Consider the following 22970-nt stretch of genomic DNA (forward strand, 5'->3'; position numbering starts at 1 on the left):
TTTCACCGCAGAGATGATGGGTGGAATTTTATGACCTGTGTGGGGAGTGTGTGTTGCTGGGCTGGGGGCGAGCAGAGTTCTTTAAACCCTCCATCTGTCTCTTCCTTTCCCCAAAATCAACTCCTTCCCCTCTTCAGATTGACAAGATGACTTTTGCAATACAACAATTAATCTGCATAAATTCATAAGTTATAGGAGCAGAATTAGACCATTTAGCCCATCGAGTCTGCTCCATCATTCGATCATGGCTGATATGCTCCTCATCCCCATTTTACTGCCTTCTCCCCATAACCCTTCAATCCATTACCAATTAAAAATCTGTCTAACTCTTCCTTTAAATTGACTCACAGCATCCACTGCACTTTGGGGTAGCGAATTCCACAGATTTACAATCCTTTGGAAGAAGTAGTTTTCTCCTCAACTCTGTTTTAAATTTGCTACCCCTTATCCTTAAGACTATGACCTCTCATCCTAGAATGCCCCACAAGAGGAAGCATTCGCTTCACGTCTACTTTATCCATACCTTTTATCATCTCAATTTGATCTCCCCTCATTCTTCTAAATTCCAGAGACTATAGGCCTAAACTGTTCAATCTCTCTCTCTCTCTCTCTCTCATCTCTCCAGATTAGGTCATTCAGTTTTTTTGCAGGACTGCTTCCTAGTTCTGGCCAGTTCCCCTGCACTAGTGCATGCTGCCACTGCCTCCTAGGTTGCATTTCCATCCCTTTCCCCTGGGACGGCGTCCTGCTACGGTGAAGAGGGTGTTCCGCCTTGCCTCCACCGGCTCCAGTAACCTGGCCAGGTCAGCATCCGAAAAATGTGGCACTGTCTTCCTGGAGGCCATTTCCTTCTGCACTGCCTGCCTGTCTGTCCATCCTTGGTGTTTTTATGGAGCTGTCCCTTGTTAGAGCAGATCAGCTGCAGGCAGTTTGGGCGAGTCATGCGCTCATTAGAGTATTCCAACAAGTTTAGTGCGGTTTGCCATGTTACTATGGAGGGGAAACCAAGTCAGCACTTGCAGATGCGCTGATGGAGGAGGGGGGTGGTGCGTGGATTTTTGCCTCCTATAATTTGGTGCCGCAAAACTGAATGACCTAATCCGGACAGCAAGTCCAGCAAGATGATTAACCTCATCTGGCACCTTCCCCCTAAATGACACTCAGATCTCCCCGCTCCCCCCAGCACCCTGCATGTTTTCATCCCCTGACCCCCTAAGCACCTCCCCTCTCTTCTCTCTCTCTCTCTCTCCGCCCCCCCCCCCCCCCCATTGTGAGGTCATGGTGCCCAGCGGGGAGCCCGCAAAATGGCCTCCGCTTGAGTCCCATGGCCCACTGCGCTACAAAAACAGCGCAGCGGGCTGGGAGAATCACCCCCGTGGTTTGGTACATTTTTGATTTTTGTAAGATGGCAAAACCAAGAGATTGGTGACCCCCTCTCCCATTCAGAAAATAATACCAGTGTTAAAGTTTTTACGTCTCGCGTTTTCTCCCAAACAGCAATCAATATTGTGCCAATTTATGCCAAATTAAAAGTACATGAAATAATGGTGTTCATCAAGCCTGGTAATTCCATAGATAATGTACAATCCCACTGCAGCAATTTTAATCTTCTAAATTATATCAAGTACATCCTAATCTTAAACAAGACTGCACAATCCATATCTGTGCTCATAACTCATTATTCAACACTAATCTAAAGCCAGTATAATGTGGTTATGACTACCTCAAATTCAAATTTATTTCGCGTAGGACCCATATATTATATTTAAACGTGCATGGTTAAAAACAGACAGGATTGAATTGGCTGTGGATTTATACAGTGACTGTTATTGAGTTCCATTAACTGCATTCTATCCTGAATATTTAGAGTAGCAACAGTGTCTATGATATCTAACCATTTAAAAGATCTGAGGCAAAGGTGTCAGTGAGGTTTTAAGTGCCTTGCCAGCTCTGTCACTTTGTGAATTTTTAATTTTTAAAAAATCACTATGGATGGGATTTTCCAGCCCCTCCGTACATGGCGTTTTTTCCGGTGGTGTAGACGGATCACCACTGGCTGCCGGTGGGATCTTCCGGTCCCACCAATGCCATGCTGTTTTTTTTTGTGGCGGAGGTGGGGGCTCGCCTGTCTCACCACTAGGGAACCCACTGGTGAGGGGGACAGCAGGATCCCCAGCTGGCAGGAAGGGCTGGAAAATCCTGCCCAATGTTTTTTTTTTTCATCCTATTTACACGGGGATGGTTCCATCATTGATCAGAATGTACCTTTAATGTTCCCGGACTGGGGCCACCTTCCCTACTCCTCCTAGTGAGGAAAATGTTGGGGAATTTTATAATTTGCTGTTAACATGTCTGTGCATTTGTTGTATATTGGACAGTCCAAATGCTACACATTTAAAGTTAAAATTTATTTATTAGTCACAAGTAGGCTTACATTAACACTGCAGCGGAGTTACTGTGAAAATTCCCTAGTCGTCACACTCCGGTGCCTGTTCGGGTACACTGAGGGATAATTTAGCATGGCCAATGCACCTAACCAGCACGTCTTTCAGACTGTGGGAGGAAACCAGAGCACCTGAAGGAAACCCACACAGACACGGGGAACATGCAGACCCCACACAGTGATTCAAGGCGGGAATCGAACCCGGGTCCCTGGCACTGTGAGGCAGCAATGCTAACCATTGTGCCACCGTGCTGTCCAATTTACCTCCAGCCATGAAGTTCTACCTCCGCTGTATTAGTTCTTGAGTGCGATTACTGATCCAGTCCAATAGTAAAACTTCGATCATTGAATTGTGCCCATTAAGAATTGAATTGAGATTGCCCCAAGTTCATTTCATTCAGCAGATTTATGAGAGGAAATGTCCCTTCTGTCATTCAGAACCACATTGTACTCCCCGAGACTGAACCCCATGCTTCCCAACACCCTTGTTTTAAATACTTATTTCTGTATAGGATTTCCCAATTTTGCTCCAATCAAATTAGGAGGATGTGAAAAGAGGTCATCAAATTACTCCGGTTTTCTCCCACAGTCCAAAGATGTTTGGGTTAAGTAGATTGGCCATTCTAAATTGACCCTAGTGTCAGGGAGTTAGCAGGGTAAATGTGTGAGGCTACGGGAATAGGGCATGGTTGGGATGTGGTCGGTACAGACTTGATGGGCCGAATGGTCGCCTCCTGTACTGTCGGGATTCTAAATTGGAAAGCGACATCTTGGAAAAACTGTCATGGGTTGATTGTAGCACTCAGTAAATGAATCCAGCTGTATTTACTTTGAATCACTTTAAACTGTTCATTTGGTTTCTCACTGTTCCTCACCATTATTAATTATCAGATCAGTTTTTACCTTCTAATTTATTTCTGTATTTAAAAAGCTTTCTTTATCACCAATACCAATAGTAACGGATCTACAAGATCGTCATCTGTGCCCAATTTGAATATTTAATAGAGAGTTTGCTGTCTTCTGGCAGGGAAAGGCATTGGGATTGGTGCAGGGAAGACACATCCGCCATTTTAAAAGCCCACCAGCCCAGTTTATGCCGGCCAGTCTGTGTACCAAAGAAGTTTGGGTGGAGTCACCTAGAGTCCCCTTCTTTCTCCAGGATAGGACTATCTTTACCATTCCAAACAGAATTTTGCCTGCATATTTCCAGTGAAAGTAATCTTTTAGACCATAAGATATAGCAGCATAATTAGGCCATTCAGCCCATCGAGTCTGCTCTGCCATTCAATCATAGCTAATATGTTTCTCAACCCCATTCTCCTGCCACTTCCCCATAACCATTGATTCCCTTACCAGTAAAGAGCCTACCTATCGCTGATATTTGCTTTCAATTATGTTCTATTCTCAAATGGTTAACTCTGCCGAGAGGCATGCGCTATTTGGGATTTTGCTTAATACAAATTATTTGGAACACCAGTCAGCTAAGGATTATGTGTTCTGACACATCAGAGCAGTGTGAGACAATACAGATCATCCAGCATTTCCAGAGACATTTGTGCCATTAATGTTGGAATGAGTTTTATTTCAAAATGCGGAGCAGAAGTATTACCTAAATAGACAATGTTAGTGCAGCAAAGCCAGGGTGGAGGCAGTTCCTCATTTGAAATGGTAGATTTAATTAGCAGCTCCAATTCTTGACCCATGGAGCTCTGGAAGAGTGAAAGATGAAGCACAGTCTCTCTGTCTGGTCAATGAGGGAAGCTATAAGCTTAAGTTCAGTATGTACACATCAGCTTCTTAAAGCAAGGTACGCAATTCAGTTCAGGGATTGTTGACTTGTAAAGTGAACCCAATAATAGTGGTAGAAATGGTAGTTGTGTATTTCATTTATGTTTAATGATGTAGGGAACTGATTCAATCAAATTTAAAAAGTAGGACCACAAAGGTGGTAATTTCAGAATTAGTAGCAGTGCCATGTGCTGGCAGGAGTAAAATAACAGGTCATACCAGATGGATGCATGGATGGAGAGATGGTGTAGGAGGGAGGGATTCAGATTCTTGGGACATTGAGACCAGTTTTGGGGAAGGTGGGACCAGTACAAGGAGGACGGGTTGTATCTGAGCAGGGCCAGGACCAATGTCCTGCGAGGGGAGAAAGGGGTGTCATCCTTCATAAGAGGTTACTCGGCAAAATTAAAGCACATGGGATAGGGGATGTAATGCATTGGCATGGATCGCAAAATGTTTGACAGACAGAAAACAGAGAGTGGGAATCTGGGTTTTTTTTCACGTGGCAGGCAGTGAATAGTGGGGGGTCACTGCAATCAGTGCTTGGGCCCCAGCTGTTCATGATGTATATAAATGACAACACACAACTGGGCGGGATTGTGAGTTATGAGGAGGATGCAAAGAGGCTTTAGTGTGATTTAGACAATGAGTGAGTGGACAAACACATGGCAGATGCAGAACAACATGGCTTAATGTGAAGTTACACGCATCTGTGTCCCTACCTAACAAAGGATATACTTACCATTTGAGAGAGTGCAGCAGAGGCTCACTAGGCTGATACCAGGGTTGACAGGACTGGCCTATGAGGAGAGCTGGTTTGACTGGGTCTATTTTCACTGGAGTTTAGCCCTTTGTCAGAGCCATCCAGACTCAACGTTACCTCTATTCTCTCTCCACAGATGCTGTGAGACCTGCTGAGATTTTTCAGCATTTTCAGTTTTTGTTTCGGATTCCAGCATCTGCAGTGTTTTGCCTTTTATCTGTATGTAGGGAGGATGTTTTCCCTGGATGGGGAATCTAGACAGTAAGAAGTTTAACAACACCAGGTTAAAGTCCAACAGGTTTATTTGGTAGCAAAAGCCACACAAGCTTTCGGAGCTCTAAGCCCCTTCTTCAGGTGAGTGGGAATTCTGTTCACAAACAGAGCTTATAAAGACACAGACTCACACACACTGAGTCTGTGTCTTTATAAGCTCTGTTTGTGAACAGAATTCCCACTGAGTCTGTGTCTTTATAAGCTCTGTTTGTGAACAGAATTCCCACTCACCTGAAGAAGGGGCTTGGAGCTCCGAAAGCTTGTGTGGCTTTTGCTACCAAATAAACCTGTTGGACTTTAACCTGGTGTTGTTAAACTTCTTACTGTGTTTACCCCAGTCCAACGCCGGAATCTCCACATGGGGAATCTAGAACCAGGGGACACAGTCTCAAGATATCAGAGGGATCATTTAGGACTGAGATGAGGAAAAAATTCTTCACTCAAAGTGAACCTGTGGAATTGTCCACCATAGAAAGCTGTGGAGGTCAAGTCACTGAACGTATTCAAGAAAGGGAGAAATGTTTAGATTATTATGGCACCAAGGGGTATGGGGAGAAAGCAGTAATATGTCATTGAGATCAAGGATCAGCCATGATCATATTGAATGGTGGAGCAAGCTCGCACAGCCAAATGGCCAACTGCTCCTCCTAGTTTCTGAGGTTTAAAGTTTATTCATTAATAGCACAAGTAGGCTTACATTAACATTGCAATGAAGTTACTGTGAAAATCCCCTCAGCGCCTAGATGCAGCCTTCTCAGGAATCAGTCTGATGAGCACTCCCTCCATGGCAAATATATTCTCCTTGGGTCAGGAGACCAAAACTGTGCCCAATATTCCAGGTACAGTCTCACCCAAGGCTCTCTACAACTACAGCAAGACCTCTTAACTGGCTGAGCTCTCACATCCACTCCCTCAACCTTTTGAGTGGGATGGAAAGGTCCAGAGAGAGGAAGAAAAAAAAACTTCTATTTTTAAAATGCAACCTTTCATGCTGATGCCTTAAATGTCATTGATAGAAGACAGAGTCAATTACTGTTCTTGAAATTGAGCAAAGGGTTGAGATAACCATTGATTAAATGCTTGGAAAAACGTATCTTTCCTATAGCAATCTTGTAAAAGGATGAACTGATGCTTGTTTATTCAAAGTCTGAAGAATATTCAACCCTTTGAGAACCTTTTGGAATAATGTTCATCTGTGTTACAAAATAATTATCTTTATTATACATTTATACTAAATAATACTCCATATTTAAGTCTGGCTTTAAAGTGAAGTTAATAATAGCAATGTTCTTTCAATCTTCCCTGTAATTTTAAAAATAAAAAACCCCTCTTCAGTGATATCTTCTAAGCTGTAACAATTCTGTGAATAAAATGTAAATGAATGACTGATTTCATTCTGACCCTGTCGTGCATCGTGGCACAAATTAACGTGATCTTTCCAGTTTAAAAAAAAATTAATATAAAAAGTCAGCTTCACTAAAGATTAGGCCTCGCAATTTCTCAGTGCAAACTTGTCTCGACAGCAAACACGGCCGGTTCTAGGACTATGGAGTGCAGAAAGAAATTGAGACAAGTGATACTGCTTGAACTTTCTAAACATTTCAATTGAACTGTTAGGCAGGGGAGTTAGAGTTTCGGCCTATTGCTTGGCAATAAGGGGAGGCAATGGCCCAGTGGTATTTTCACTAGACTATTAACCCAGAAACTCAGCTAATGTTCTGTGGACCTGGGTTTGAATCCCGCCACGGCAGATGGTGGAATTTGAATTCAATAAAAAATAACTGGAATTAAGAATCTACGAATGACCATGAAACTGTTGTCGGAAAAATCCATCTGGTTCACTAATGTCCTTTTAGGGAAGGAAATCTGCCGTCCTTACCTGGTCTGGCCTACATGTAACTCCAGAGTGACAGCAATAGAACAAAGAACAAAGAACAATACAGCACAGGAACAGGCCCTTCGGCCCTCCAAGCCCACGCCGCTCCCCGGTCCAGGATTGAATCCTGAATCCAGGATCCCCGCCCAATTTTCCAGCCTATCTACATACCAATATCCTATCCACCGAGCTGTCCCTCACAGCTACGATGCTTTGTTCATCACAACCAATGTAATTGACTTTCAACTGCTCTTGGACAACTAGGGATGGGCAGTAGCGACACCCCATGTCCCACAAATGAAAATTTTTTAAAAACTCGTGGTACAGTGGAATTTGATAGATTCACTATAAATGCAACTTTAGGGATTGTTCTTTGTATTGCACTTTGCTCTGATTTATGTTTACGATTTACATAGATGATTTGGAGTTGGGGACCAAGTGTAGTGTGTCAAAATTCGCAGATGACACTAAGATGGGTGGAAGAGCAAAGTGTGCAGAGGATGCTGAAAGTCTGCAAAGGGATATAGATAATCTAAGTGAGTGGGCGAGGGTCTGGCAGATGGAGTACAATGTTGGTAAATGTGAGGTCATCCATTTTGGTAGGAATAACAGCAAAATAGACTATTATTTAAATGGTAAAAAATTGCAGCATGCTGCTGTGCAGAGGGACCTGGGCGTCCTTGTCCAAGAATCTCAAGGAGTTTGTTTGCAGGTGCAGCAGGTAATTAAGAAGGCAAATGGAATTTTGTCCTTCATTGCTAGAGGGATGGAGTTTAAAAACAGCGAGATTATGTTGCAGCTGAACAAGGTGCTGGTAAGGCCACACCTGGAGTACTGTGTACAGTCTTGGTCTCCTTACTTGAGAAAGGATATACTGGCACTGGAGGGGGTGCAGAGGAGATTCACTAGGTTGATTCTGGAGTTGAGAGGGTTGGCTTATGAGGAGAGACTGAGTAGACTGGGGCTATACTCCTTGGAATTCAGAAGAATGAGGGGAGATCTTATAAAAACATATAAGATTATGAAGGGAATGGATAAGATAGAAGCAGGGAAGTTGTTTCTACTGGCGGGTGAAACTAGAACTAGGGGGCATGTCCTCAAAATAAGGGGAAGCGGATTTAGGACTGAGTTGAGGAGGAACTTCTTCACACAAAGGGTTGTGAATCTGTGGAATTCCCTGCCCAGTGAAGCAGTTAAGGCTACCTCATTGAATGTTTTTAAGGCAAGAATAGATACATTTTTGAACAGTAAAGGAATTAAGAGTTATGGTGAGCAGGCAGGTAAGTGGAGCTGAGTCCACAAAAAGATCAGCCATGATCTTATTGAATGGCAGAGCAGGCTCGAGGGGCCAGATGGCCTACTCCTGCTCCTAGTTCTTATGTTCTTATGTTTGAGATAGTTGTGGGACTGGATTCTCCAACCTTACCCGTGGCTGGGATTCTTCTGTCCCGCTGCTGTAAATGGAGATTCGGTTGAGTTCCACATTCTTCATTCTCGGTGGTAGTGGGGCATGCAAGACCGGAAAATTCCGGCCGTGGTCTTTTGAAGCTGGACGTGAGACGCTACTCTGTTCCTCACAGGGTGAAGTCTCTGTAACATTGCTATTTGTGTTATACCCACAGGAAGTTTTGATAATGAACATACTGATCATTCCTGTTTTGCTTCATTCCTTTAGAGCATCAGGCACGGTATACACAGCAATAGATATTGCCACTGGACAAGAGGTAAGTCCCTGTCCTTGCATATGATATTATTATCAGATAATGTGTCCCTACCCTGTTTATTTTGCATTGGTGGAGTGTGGCAGTCTTCCTGTATTATTGTCAATTCATAGAATCTCTACAGTGCAGAAGAGACTTTCATTAATTGCCCACTTGAGGGGTTCCATTACGTATTGGTCTCTTCCTCGCCCCCCCCCCCCCCCTCCAAAAACAAATGCCCATTCTGCCAATATTCACCTCCTGGGAGCATTAAATTTTGCTCCCTATGTGTAACCTAATACAAAGATTTTGCTGGACCTTGGGTGGCACAGTGGTTAGCACTGTGCCCCACAGCGCTAGAGACCCGGGTTCAGTTCTGGCCTCGGGTTACTGTTTGTGCGTTCTCCCCATGTCTGCGTGGGTTTCCTCCGGGTGCTCCGATTTCCTCCCACAGTCCGAAAGATGTACAAGTTAGGTGCATTGTCATGCTAAGTTCTCCCTCACAGTACCCAAACAGATGCCGGAGTGTGACGACTAGGGAATTTTCACAGTAACTTCGTTGCAGTGTTAATGTAAGCCTACTTGTGACACTAATAAATAAACAAAACATTCCAAACCTTGTGCAAATATCTAAAGTTAGAAAGCAGCAGATCTAGTTTGATCTGAATTGCCATTGCCTTTTAGAAGCATCGGTAGCACAGTGCTGCCTCACAGCGCCAGAGACCCCATTCAATTCCCGGCTTGGGTCAATGTTTGTGTGGAATCTGCACGTTCTCCCTGTGACTGCGTGGGTTTCCTCCGGGTGCTTCGGTTTACCTCCCAGCCCAAAGGACATGCTGGTTAGGTGCATTGGCCATGCTAAATTCTCCCCCAGTGTACCCGAACAGGCGGCCGGAGTGTGGCGAATAAGGGATTTTCACAGGAATTTCATTGCAGTGTTAATATAAGCTTACATGTGACACTAATAAATAAACATTAAAACACCTTTCGCTGCGTGCATTCAACTTTCAAACCTTTTGTTTGGCTTATAAAATTATCACATCTGCACTGTGTAGTTACAATGGATAAAGTGCCTGGTGATTATTACACACACCATTTTCTCAGATGGGATCCAAATTGAAACAATATTTGGACATTTTCCAAATATTAATAAATTGTCCCAATCCATTAGCATTTGTATCTAGAATAAACACTCAGCGTCAGTGAGGCTGAATGATGCCCTCTCTCTGCCTTCGTTACATGAGTAATATTTTCCTTCACAGAGCTCTCTCACCTCTCCGATGTTGATTTACATTTTTAGGCCAGTTCCAATCAATTACCAGAATATTCTGCATAATTTCTCTGAGGAGCTTTGAGTCCTTTCCAAATACATGGCATTTGTTTGACATTTTGAACTCCGGAGCTGACAGCCATCTCACTGGATAGCATTTAAATTGATTTCCAGTTCAGCACATTCCTCATCTGACAGTGAAGAGCAGACATTTTATCCCCGGGGCTTTTATCTTGACGGGAATTGTTGAACATCGGGGTGGGGTCTTGGCTATGATTGCTGTTGTTACAATCCCAGCTGATAATACAGGACAAATCAGAGCCCTGGGTGAAACTTAGCTTGATAGATCCTAACTTTGTTTTTTTTAAAATATAAACCATGGAAAGCTACTGAATAAATTCACAGGAGTTCACTAATGAACTTCTAATATAAAAGAACAAAACATTTGTTATAAAAGGAAAAATGAAGTATATTACACCAGACCAAGAAGGTTGGAAAGATCATGAGACAAATACCAGAAAAGGATTCAAACTCCCACCAGCCTTTTTATTCCAGCAAAACCCTTACAGACTCGGAACCCAGTGAAGATTTACCACTATCTTAACACCGAGACTTCTTGCTTGGGCTGGCCCAGTTACAAACTTTTTCTAAATGTTTTACTCCATCCTTAAAGTTACACAACCAATACTTGAAATGGACCAGGCAAACCCAAATCCATTCCTTGCTTGCTCCAAAATCCAATTCATGGTTCCTACAAGAGAGACAAGCAAGATCCAAGCTGACAAGATAACCCAAGCCCACATCTTGGGCTTGATCTGACATTTGAACTTAGCCAGTTACCTTCCGGTGGATTTCTCAGCATTCACTAGATGCTTCTTCCCCAGCTGGTACATTTCCCTGAGACACCCAAAACCGTACTCTAAGTTCACTATTACTGCAACTGCAGAGCAAACAGGAGTTCCCTAAATAAAAGCAAAATACTGCATATACTGGAAATCTGAAATAAACACAGAAAATGCTGGATAAATTCAGCAGGTCTGGCAGCATCTGTGGGGAGAAACAGAGTATCCTAAATTCAATCTCCTAGCACCCTTTCAGTGTTTCTATCGGAGAGCTTAGAACTCCTGTCTTCTCTTTCTGACGCATGCACTCTGAACTACTTCTTTGTCTTTCCCTGTGTCTCTGTGTGTCATTGGTTCTCTGTCACAAAACACATGATATGTGATGCTGTCTCAACTTGAAACATTGGTTCGTGGTAGTGTACAGTTTTTGGAATGGTGTGAGGAGTCGCATGAAACCCCCAGTGAGAATAACCAGCCCAGGTGTCGTATAACAATTACTAAAAACTACTTATTAAACTAAAGAGACCAATACATACAACTAGAACTATAGCACTCTAAGATAATTAAATACATGAATTGCTAAACACACACAATTTATACAGAAATTACCCTTTTGTTCCAAAATCTATATTTTTGTGATCCCTGAACTCCTTGAGACTTTCCCAGTCCCAAACAACCTCCAAATTTAATAAATCTATTAAGTCAAATCCAGCTTATAGTTACCACACTATATGATGTGGATGATCGAGTCTGGGAAACTACTTTGCTTGGTCCAGCGAAGATATTTAAAGTGCCTTTGAGAAGGTTCCTACGTTGTCTTGGTGCTAAGACTGGATTTTAGATATTCTCAGGTTGTAAGCTGTAAAACTGGCCTCTCCAGCTCTTAGATAATACAATGCCTTCTTGACCGTTAGATGCTAAACTCACTTCCAGCTGTGAGATATTAAAATAGCCTGCCTCTGCAGGTGCTGAGAATTATATCCTGTTTCCTCTATAATTCCTGCCTCTCTGTATTTGGGCTGTCTGGACCTCTCACATTCTGTGACTCTCAAAATTAGCATCAGCATGCCTCCCCTGATCTCTTAGCCATCCAGGTAAGCTGTTTCCTGATGATAGCTATTTACACCTGATTCTGTCCAGATGCTGGCTAATCCCGTTACTGGGAAAGGTTGCATCTCATCCATCCCCTTTGAATGCTGGCTACTGTTGTCACTAGGTAGATCGATGACACTGGACAACAGCACAGTTTTTCTACTTTGTGTTATTTCCCAAAATCACTAAACTAATAGCCTTATTGTAACCCATATGCTTTACTCCAAGCATTGTAAAACCTAATCAAAAATACATATGCAAACAAATCCAGAAAACCACACCTTTTGCTTGAAGGTCCTCCAGACTCCCCAGCACCAAGCTCACAAAAAAATTTAGTTAATCTGAAACTAGGTTGCATCTTTCTTAACACACAAATGCACATATCATTTCAACTTTAATTTATACATGGTTCCTAACAGTGTCAGCATTTGAGTGTCATGGGGTACCTGATTTATTAAAGGAGCTATGTGTGGATTATGTAGGGTATTCTATGGGAGAGGAAACTTGTGAACAGAGCGACACAGAATTCAAATATTTAGAAACATAGAAAAACTACAGCACAAACAGGCCCTTCGGCCCACAAGTTGTGCCGAACACATCCCTACCTTCTAGACCTACCTATAACCCTCCATCCTATTAAGCTCCATGTACTCATCCAGGAGTCTCTTAAAAGACCCTATTGAGTTTGCCTCCACCACCACTGACGGCAGCCGATTCCACTCGCCCACCACCCTCTGTGTGAAAAACTTCCCCCTAACATCTCCCCTGTACCTACACCCCAGCACCTTAAACCTGTGTCCTCTCGTAGCAGACATTTCCACCCTGGGAAAAAGCCTCTGAGAGTCCACCCGATCTATGCCTCTCAACATCTTATTCACCTCTATTAGGTCTCCTCTCATCCTTCGTCTCTCCAAGGAGAAAAGACCGAGCTCCCTCAGCCTATCCTCATAAGGCATGCCACTCAATCCAGGCAACATCCTTGTAAATCTCCTCTGCACCCTTTCAATCTTTTCCACATCCTTCCTATAGTGAGGTGACCAGAACTGAGCACAGTACTCCAAGTGGGGTCTGACGAGGGTCTTATATAGCTGCATCATTATCCCCGGACTCCTAAACTCAATCCCTCGATTGATAAAGGCCAGCACACCATACGCCTTCTTAACCACCTCCTCCACCTGCGGGGCCAATTTTAGAGTCCTATGGACCCGGACCCCAAGGTCCTTCTGATCCTGTACCGTACTAAGAGTCTTTCCCTTTATATTGTACTCCTTCATCCCATTTGTCCTACCAAAATGGACCACTACACATTTATCTGGGTTGAAGTGCATCTGCCACTTCTCCGCCCAGTCTTGCATCCTATCTATGTCCCTCTGTAACTTCTGACATCCCTCCAGACTATCCACAACCCCACCAACCTTTGTGTCGTCGGCAAACTTACCAACCCATCCCTCCGCTTCCTCATCCAGGTCATTTATGAAAATGACAAACAGCAAGGGTCCCAGAACAGATCCCTGGGGCACACCACTGGTGACTGACCTCCATTTAGCAAAAGACCCATCTATACCCACTCTCTGCCTCCTTTTGGGCAAGCCAGTTCTGGATCCACAGGGCAGCAGCCCCTTGGATGAGTATTCAATGTATTCTCTCTCCACAGATGCTGTCAGACTTGCTGAGTTTCTCCAGCATTTTGCTTCAAATTCCAGCATTCACAGTATTTTGCCTTTATTCAATATACTTCCTTTGTTGAGTTTCTCCCAATTCCATATCACTTGTTCCATGTGCATTATTTGAAACCTAGCCAATTCAGGCAGACAATAACACAAAGAAATAGCAGACTTGCCCCAAGTGCGAGGCTCAACATTGCTCTTATTACAATTGTGCTTGTGATTTGATTAAATCACTATGAAAATGGCATGTATCTAGTGTGTCAGGCAGGACCAGCTTTCCTGGTGGACTATTTGACCTCCAGTGTGGCAGGGGTCATGGATATTGAATCCCATCCCCTTCTCGCCCGACATCCACATGCTGTAGCAAAGATTGCTGCACTGCAGTCAAAAGTTGATTTTATTTTTGCCCTTCCATAGCCAATTCTAATATTGCACCAGAACTGCGGGTAAGGTCACCTAACTCAACACAAAGCAGAGATCAATCCTGGGACCTTCCGAAGTCTGTGTGATTCTGCACCACATCAAAAGAGGATCATCACCCAAAGTGCTGAGAATTGTTTTCTAATAAGGGATGTACTTCACTGCCCTCTGACCTCAACCAAATCTAATTACAGGTGGCAATCAAGCAGATGAACCTGCAGCAACAACCCAAGAAGGAGCTGATTATAAATGAAATCCTTGTCATGAGGGAAAATAAAAATGCAAATATTGTGAATTATTTAGACAGGTGAGTCTTTATAAGCATACAGCTTATCAACTCTAAATGTAATCCTAGAGGTTTCATCACATGAGCTCTCTCCTCCAGTGGTCAAACAACCTTCTTCCCTTCCTCCATTTCCAGTATTTTTATAACTAATAAATGGATGTGTTCAAAGATATTGAGAAGTAGTTTTGTTTTATAATGTTCCTCACACAGCAATGTCCAGATTAATCTTTAATTCCTGGGGACTCCAGGACAATTGTGAAGCTTTGACAACCTTCTACAAGATTTGGTTCACACCTGAGAATATATATTTCTTTCTTCCTTTCCCGAGATGTGAGCCTCGCAGGCTAGGCCTGCATTTGTTACCCATCGCTAATTACCCTCGAGAAGCTGTCGGTGAGCTTGCCTTCTTGAACCACTACAGTCCATGTGGTGTAGGTATCGGTAGTCCTGTCCACAGTCTGGTTAGGAAGGAATTTCCAGGATTTTGATCCAGTGACCGTGAAGGAGATTATGGCCCAGGACTTTCCATCCTGCTGAAAACCAGCTTTTTGCTGGTTTGTCAAATTGGAAAATTCCAGCTGTAGTTTCATTCCAAGATGGTGTGTGGCTTGTGGTGATAGAGAACTTGGACTGGTAAGACCATAAAAGTATCTGAACAAAAAACAGAAATCACTTCAGGATTAAATCATTTCTAATACCCTGCAGAGGTGGCTCAAGAGGAACGATAGGACCTCGCCAAAAGTCTGTTTGAGGTGGAGTAAATGCACAGAAATACTCTTTTTTTTAAAAAAAAAAATGTATTCATGGGACATGGTGTCACTGGCTGGCCAGCATTTATTCCCCATCCATAGTTGCCCTTGTTCAGAGCACAGTTGCAAGTCAACCACATTGCTGTGGCTCTGGAATCACATGTAGGTCAAACCAGATAAGGACGGCAGATTTCATTCCCGAAAGGAAGGACATTAGTGAGCCAGATGGGGTTTTCTGACCATCGACAATGGCTTCATTAACACCAGTAGATACTTGATTCCGGATTTTTTTTATTGACTCCAAATTCAACCATCTGCCGTGGCAGGATTCGACCCCAGGTCAGCAGAACATTAGCTGAGTTTCTGGATTAATAGTCCAGCGATAATGCCACTAGGTAATCGCCTCCCCAGATTTTATTCATATAAACATTGGTCAGCCCATTGCAAAATATGTGGGTATCCATAGGGGTGAAACACCACCTCCGGAAACCTCCAATCTCGCCCGTGGTTGGGACTCTCCGGTGCCGCTGCAGTTAATGGAGTTTTGGCTGAGCGCCAAATTCTCCATTCTCTCTGGCATGCGGTAACGGATGAGATTGGAGAATCCCACCCAATGTTTCAGATGTATCTGCGTCTGAAGTCCACTTACCACTTAGATGAATATTGAGTGGCTAAAGATGTTTGATAGCGGTAGATCTATATTTCCTATTTCCTGGAAGGGTGTGAAGCTAGTAAATGCACGCTAGTTCCCATTACCAGCCTAATCCTGATGGATACATAAATATTCCTAAAAAGAGGCTCGAGTACAATCCTTGCATTCCTGATGGGCAAAGCAATGAGCTGGTCATTGTCCAGGTCAGATTGCTCTTCAATTATTACTCTTCTCCATTTTGTTCCTCTGCTTAAGAAGGGCAGAAGAGACAATCCAGTAAATTACAGCCTGTGAGCCTTACATCAGTGGTGGGGAAATTATTGGAGAAGATTCTTGGGGACAGGATGTACTCGTATCTGGAAGAGAATAGGCTTATTAGCGATAGGCAGCATGGTTTTGTGAAGGGGAGGTCGTGTCTCAAATTTGATTTGAGTTCTTTGAGGAAGTGACAAGAAAAATTAACCAGGGCAGTGAATGTTGTATACATGAACTTTTGTAAAGCTTACGATAACGTTCCTCATGGCAGGCTGATACAGAAGGTGAAGTTATATGGGATCCGAGGTGAGCTGGTAAGACGGATACAAAACTGGCTTGGGCATAGAAAGCAGAGAGTAGCAGTGGAAGGGTACTTCTCTAACTGGAGGTTTGTGACAAGCGGAGTTCCACAAGGATCATTGCTGGGGCCTCTGTTTGTAATACATATAAATGATTTGGACGCAAATGTAGGTGGTCTGATAAATTTGTAGATGTTACAAAAATTGGGGGAATAGCTGATAGTGAGGAGGATTGTCAGAGGAAAGATGGCAAATGGAATTTAACGTGGACAAATGTGAGGTGATGTGATTTGGAAGGTCTACTGCAGAAGGAAAGTATACAGTAAATGGTAGAGCCCTTAGAAATATTAGCATACAGGGGGATCTAGGCATGCAGATCCACAGTTCCCTGAAGGTGGCAACTCAGGTGGTCAAGAAGTATGGTGTGGTCATGGTATGCTGGCCTTTGTCGATCGGGATGTTGAATATAGGAATTGGAAAATCATGTTGCAGCTGTATAAGACTTTGGTTAGGCCACATTTGGAGTATTGTGTACAATTCTGGTCACCACACTACCAGAAGGATGTGGATGCATTGGAAAGGGTGCAGAAGAGATTTACCAGGATGTTGTCTGGTTTGGAGGATATGGATTATGAAGAAAGGTTGAACAAACTTGGATTGTTTTCATTGGAGTGTCGGAGGATGAGGGGGGACCTGATAGAGGTTTACAAGATTATGACAGGCTTGGATAGAGTGGATAGCCAGAGTCTTTTTCCCAGGGTCGAAGGGTCAATTACTTGGGGACATAGGTTGAAAGTGAGGGGGAAAGTTTTTGAAAGAGATGTAAGGGGCAAGTTTTTCAGAGGGTGGTGAATGTCTGGAACGTGCTGCGGAGGCAGTGGTGGAAGCAGATTCTATAACATTCAAGAGCCATCTGGATAGATCCATGAATAGGCAGGGAATAGAAGGATATGGACCACGTAGAGGCAAGAAAATATTAGATTAGAGAGGCATCTGTGTCAGCACAGATTGGTGGGCCGAAGGGCCTGTTCATGTGCTGTACTGGTCTTTGAAGTGAGGGAAGGTAAATGCCAAAACGCTTGTGTGCTCCAATTGATCCTGAGATTGGGACCTCATGTCTGCCAATGGTTGGCAGGGAATTTAATAGCCCCTCTCCTGGTGTTTTTGGAGGTTGGGAGGGCATTTAATTAGGTGGGAGCAAGGTGGCATGTGAGAGTTCTGTCACCTTCCCACCATCGCCAGAATTACGCCCAGGCAGGAAGGCTAAACTTCCTGCCCCACTGCCCATTGAGGCCCTCGAGCAGGGCTGTCACCGTGTGGGCAGCTTAATGTCTCCTGAAGTGGGGGCCAGAGGGTCTCCATCAAAGGCACTTGATGCCTGATTCATGAACATGACATCGGGAAGAAGATGCTCATCAACTCCTACCTTTGCTGCCTACCTGTCTACACCCCTTCAAGCCACTCCCACCATGAATTGCCTCTAGCCTGAGTTGCTCCTCGGGCCTGTGCCTCCGGTGGCTGTCATTCTGTCAATAAGAAGTTTAACAACACCAGGTTAAAGTCCAACAGGTTTATTTGGTAGCTGTGGCTTTTGCTACCAAATAAACCTGTTGGACTTTAACCTGGTGTTGTTAAACTTCTTACTGTGTTTACCCCAGTCCAACGCCGGCATCTCCACATCATTCTGTCAATAGCCACTATGTATCCAGTGATGCTGGTGAGCAAGAAGGCTGCCGGCCTCTTGGGTGGGATTTCCACCTCTGGAATCCTTGATCATGGGGAAGGCCTGCAAGCAGGCACTTAACTGCACTGAAATCCTTTGGGCCTTCCCAAAGGAGGCAAAGCAGGACATTTGCCAACTCTGCTAACAGCAGGTGAGAGCCCTGACTCCTCCATAGGTTCCCCTCCATTGTAATCGTCTTCAGCTCTACGTTCATAGGATCAGCGAATCATAGAATCCCTACACTGCTGAAAGAGGCCATTCAGCCCATTGAGCCTGCACTGACAACAAGCCCACCCTGGCCCTACCTCCGTAACCCCACCTACTTACCCTGCTAATCCTCCTGGCACTAAGGAGTAATTTAGTGTGGCCAATCAACCTAACCCGTACATCTTTGGAGTGTGGGAGGAAACCGGAGCACACGGGGAGAATATGCAAACTACACACACAGTGACCCAAAGCCGGAATTGAATCTGGGTCCCTGGCGCTGTGAGGTAGCAGTGCTAACCGCTGTGTCATCCCGTTGCTTGATGACAAACTGCCTTTTCAATATGGAGACAGAATGATGGATCTTGTTGCTTCTCATGCTTTGTTTCTGAGGTCAGGTCACCCTGCGATAAGTTAGAATTCATTTTTAGATAAATGTCTTTTAGTGGTAAACTGAGTTTCTTACTATTTTTGTTTGTATGTCAGTTATCTTGTAGGGGATGAACTCTGGGTAGTTATGGAATATCTGGCTGGAGGTTCCTTGACAGACGTTGTCACAGAGACCTGTATGGATGAAGGTCAGATAGCAGCAGTGTGCCGGGAGGTAAGTGCTATTCAGTGCATGGCATTTTGCTGTAAACAATTAGCAAATTAGCTGTAGGGGAGCCGCTGAGTATTATACAGTTTACAAAAATGTGTTGCATTGAACTGAGTCCATCACAATTGAGAAAAAGGCAACTCACCAGATACCTGGAGCTCCTATCTGCTAATATACACCAGCAATCAAGTATCTTAAATTTACTCAGCTTTCTCATGCAAAGAAGACTCTGCTGTATGGGCTGGATTTGATGCCCCTTCCCACTGGAATGGGGTGGGAGATGGGTGGGGGAGCCTTTATTCAGGTGGAAATGCACGGGGTAGAGAGTCCGTCAGCTCCCATTACTCTCCCTGATTAAATCGGGCAAGGAAGGTCGAGCACAGCCTTCTCACCCCGAGACCAATTCAGACCCATAAGGTGGTCATCAGTGGGCGAGAAAGGCGGGGGGGAGGAGGGGGAGGTTCTGCAACATGAGCAAGCCGCCATATATGTCCTGTCTACACACTCAGTAGTTGGGGGGAAGGGGGGGGATGGTTTGCGGGATGGGTGCTCCTGATCAAACACCCTGTGCCCCATGAAGGCCCCCGCTGAAATCTCTCCCACCCCTCGAAATCCATCCCCAACACCGCCAGGCAGGGCCGACCTGCCTGATCCTGGTGTGGCCACCCCCCTACCTCTCCTCCACGCCTTGGTGTTGTCTTTGCTCCTGGCCTGTTGCACTTCCAGCAATGGCCACCAATCCCAATGGTGCTGTTGGGATTAGAGAGCCGCTGACGGAAGGCGGCTAAGTGCCTGATTGAAGCGGTCTGGAAATGACCAACGGGGTTGCCACCATTTTATGTGCATGCTGATACAGAAGAACATCATAAATGCAGAGTGAGAGAAGGTGGTTAAACCCACGTCGCCCTGAATCCAAATGTTCATTTGAAATTCCCTCACACACCAACAGTTAACTGTTTACTTTTGGAAAACTGTTTTGTTTCAGCTTTTAATTTTTCAAATAAACACCCACCAAGTTTTTAGCTTCCTCCTTTTGAGCCACAGCCGTGTTTGCAGTAAAGCCCAGATAAAGGCCACACAATTCTATTTAATGAGAGTCAGGAGGCAGTGGATGCTAAGTAATATGCTGAGATGGAATAGAATTGCTTGAAGTAAGTGAAATTAATTATGCAGCGCGACCCTTGGTGCTTTGTGGAGTTGTTGAGTGCACATATTCTGTAATGAGAATATTCTTAACCAGTGTGTTTGAGTGAGCATGACAGCTTCAGTGACATGTAAGCAAGTGAGTTTTCCGAAAAGCACAGTTGCCCTGGGGGCTATTTAATGTAATTTATTTTTCTAAATCTTCAAACTGATCCACAACAACAACTTAAATTTATAAAGTATCTTTAGCTTAATAAAACGTTTCAAGGCCTTCACAGCAGTGTTATGAAGCAAGGTTTTGACACTGAAATACGTTAAGAAGATATTAGTGCAGCTGATTCAGATAATTCACTGGCACAGTGGTTAGCACTGCTGCCTCACAGCATCAGAGACCCGGATTCGATTCCTGGCTTGGGTCACTGTCTGTGTGGAGCTTGCATGTTCTCCCAGTGTCTGCGTGGGTTTCCTCTGGGTGCTCTGGTTTCCTCCCACAGTCTGAAAGACGTGCTGGTTAGGGTGCATTGGCCGTGCTAAATTCTCCCTCAGTGTACCTGAACAGGCACCGGAGTGTGACGACTAGGGGATTTTCACTAACTTCATTGCAGTGTTAATGTAAGCCTACTTGTGACACTAAATAAACTTAAACTTAAATATAGCTTGGAAGAAATGGGAATCCTCTAAATCACCTGAGGGTAGGAAGTGGCGTGTTTGGACCCACCTTTGAGTGGTGGCAATGGAGACCTCACCATTGTTTGCCATTCCATTGGCAAAAAGCCATGGGTTCCAGAGGGCCACAACTTCAAGCGTCACTGCTGCCCATCCTCTGGAGGTGTTTAGGTTGAAGTTTTCAAAGGGAGGCTCCATTTTGAGGCATGCTTGTTGCCTCTATCCAATATCGTCAGCACCCCCTCCTCTCATAGGGCTGCCAGCCACCCACAGCCTCGGACACTTGGATTGGCCCTCCCTCGTCCATAATTGGTCAAAGCTTTGGAAGGTAGCCTCTTAACTGGCCGCCTCCAGGAAGATTGCATGCGTGGGTGACTCTGAGCCATCAGCATCGGAACCCAGCAATGGGCCTTAAAGCAGTAAAATTTCATCAGTTACTGTTGAGTGAAGAATGTGGCAATGATTTGTGTTATTAACTGCATCAGAAATGCTGCAAAGGTAAAGACCCCAATTAAAAGATGATCTACTTCATAATGAGATATGAAAATCGTTTAATTTGGTAGAACATGTCTGTATCTTTCATATAAATATTTAAGACGAAAGCCATTGTAGAGCCTAATCTTGAAGAATATTCCTATAAAGATGATTTTCAAAAGCTCATAGCTGTAATATTGCAGCTTGTGTCTGGTTGTAATAGTGATCTGCCTGAGGGCAGTTCCTTTGCTCATTCCTCCACAGTTTGTGGTCTTGCGCTTTCCTGTTCAGTAGCTATGTAGAAGCTTCCCATTTTCAATTGCAGTAAGCAATATGACTGGGGAAATAAGTGCATGAGGTGATAATGCTATATCATCATGGTGGCACAGTGGTTAGCACTGCTGTCTCTCGCTGCCAGGGACCCAGGTTCAATTCCGACCTAGGGTCACTGTCTGTGTGGAGTTTGCACATTCTCCCTTGTCTGCATGGGTTTCCTCCGGATGCTCCGGTTTCCTCCCTTGATGAGCCGAATGGCCTCTTTCTGTTGGGATTCTATGATTTTTTTAAATGATTCCTCCTGTGCTGCCTTTTAACAACTGTTTTCCCTTGAGGTTCCAGCTCTTCCGCTACCACCATTGAAAGTTTGCCCGTTCTTTAGTTGGCCATGGCCCGTAACCCTGAACATGGGACTCTTCATCTGGGCCGAGAGAAACTCGCAAAGGTTGTGAAGAGCCAGGAACAATGCATTTTAAAAAAGAAGCTCAATTCTTGAACCGAGCTTTTTTAGCTCAGAGAGTTGAGGGGTCTGGACAAAGCAGATAGGGAGAAACTGTTCCCACTCGCGAAAGGATTGCGGATGAGAGGGCGCAGATTTGAAATGACCAATGTTCAGGGATGACTGTTCCTGAGGCCCTGCTGCCTTATTCAGGCTGCTTAATCTGGAAGAGTTTTGATTTGCACTGTGGCAGATCTTGAATGCAGTGATAATGAACAGCTACTAAAATAGGCCGCCTTTGAATGAGTCTGCACAGAGCCCTACTATGTTTGGTTACACGCACAAACAATACTGACCTTACAGTGACGTGAGATTAATGCAGCAGTTGAATCCGATCTGTCTGAAGTGTACAGTGACATCCAATTTAAAGAGACTGTCGACATTACATAAATCCAAGCAGAGAGGTTTAAGTTGCCAGTCAGTCAGCCACACATACCACCTTGCAGCACATTTTTTATGGGAACCATTTCTCTTTTTTCTTTTGGTTTCTAAAAAGATACAATCAATATTCAGTCTCCAGACAGGAAGCATGAACTTGTTATCTCGTACATGCTGAGTGCACGGGATTCTTTCTGTTCTGTTCGTGCGTTTAGATGCAGGAAGAGACAGGAACAATGCACTTAAGCTTTCTCAGCTCCGAGTTGAGGGGTCTGGACAGAGCAGAGAGGGAGAAACTAGTCTCACTCATGAAAGGATTGAGAATGAGGGAGCACAGATTGAAAATAGTTAGCAAAAGAAGAAATAGCAGTGAGTGGTTAGGGTCTGGAATGCACTGTCTTGGAGTTTGATGGAGAAGAATTCAATCATGGTTTTCACAAAAGAATTAGACTGTTATCTGAAAAGGAAGATTGTGCAAGGTTATGGGAGGAGGCAGAGGAATGGCTGTAAATGAAATGCTCATTCGGAGAACCAGTACAGACACAATGGGATGAATGGCCTCCTTCTGTGCTATAACAATTCTGCCCTTCTATGCAGTTTGTACTGCATTTATTACTAATTCAAGAAGTGTGGG

At 44.2% G+C, this 22970-nt stretch overlaps 1 protein-coding gene across 6 annotated transcripts in view; it reads left to right on the forward strand.

The window, feature by feature from the left end:
* LOC144493066 (serine/threonine-protein kinase PAK 3) overlaps positions 1 to 22970 on the forward strand; it is a 240624-nt gene that overhangs the window by 200363 nt on the left and 17291 nt on the right. For all 6 annotated transcript variants that reach the window (XM_078211928.1, XM_078211929.1, XM_078211932.1 and 3 more), the window contains 3 exons: positions 8819 to 8867; positions 14329 to 14441; positions 18789 to 18906. In XM_078211928.1, coding sequence (XP_078068054.1) covers positions 8819 to 8867; positions 14329 to 14441; positions 18789 to 18906 — 280 coding nt within the window. The remainder of the gene's footprint in view (positions 1 to 8818; positions 8868 to 14328; positions 14442 to 18788; positions 18907 to 22970) is intronic.

This window comes from Mustelus asterias, chromosome 4 (assembly GCF_964213995.1).
Source record: "Mustelus asterias chromosome 4, sMusAst1.hap1.1, whole genome shotgun sequence".
Classification (NCBI taxonomy): Eukaryota; Metazoa; Chordata; class Chondrichthyes; order Carcharhiniformes; family Triakidae; genus Mustelus; species Mustelus asterias.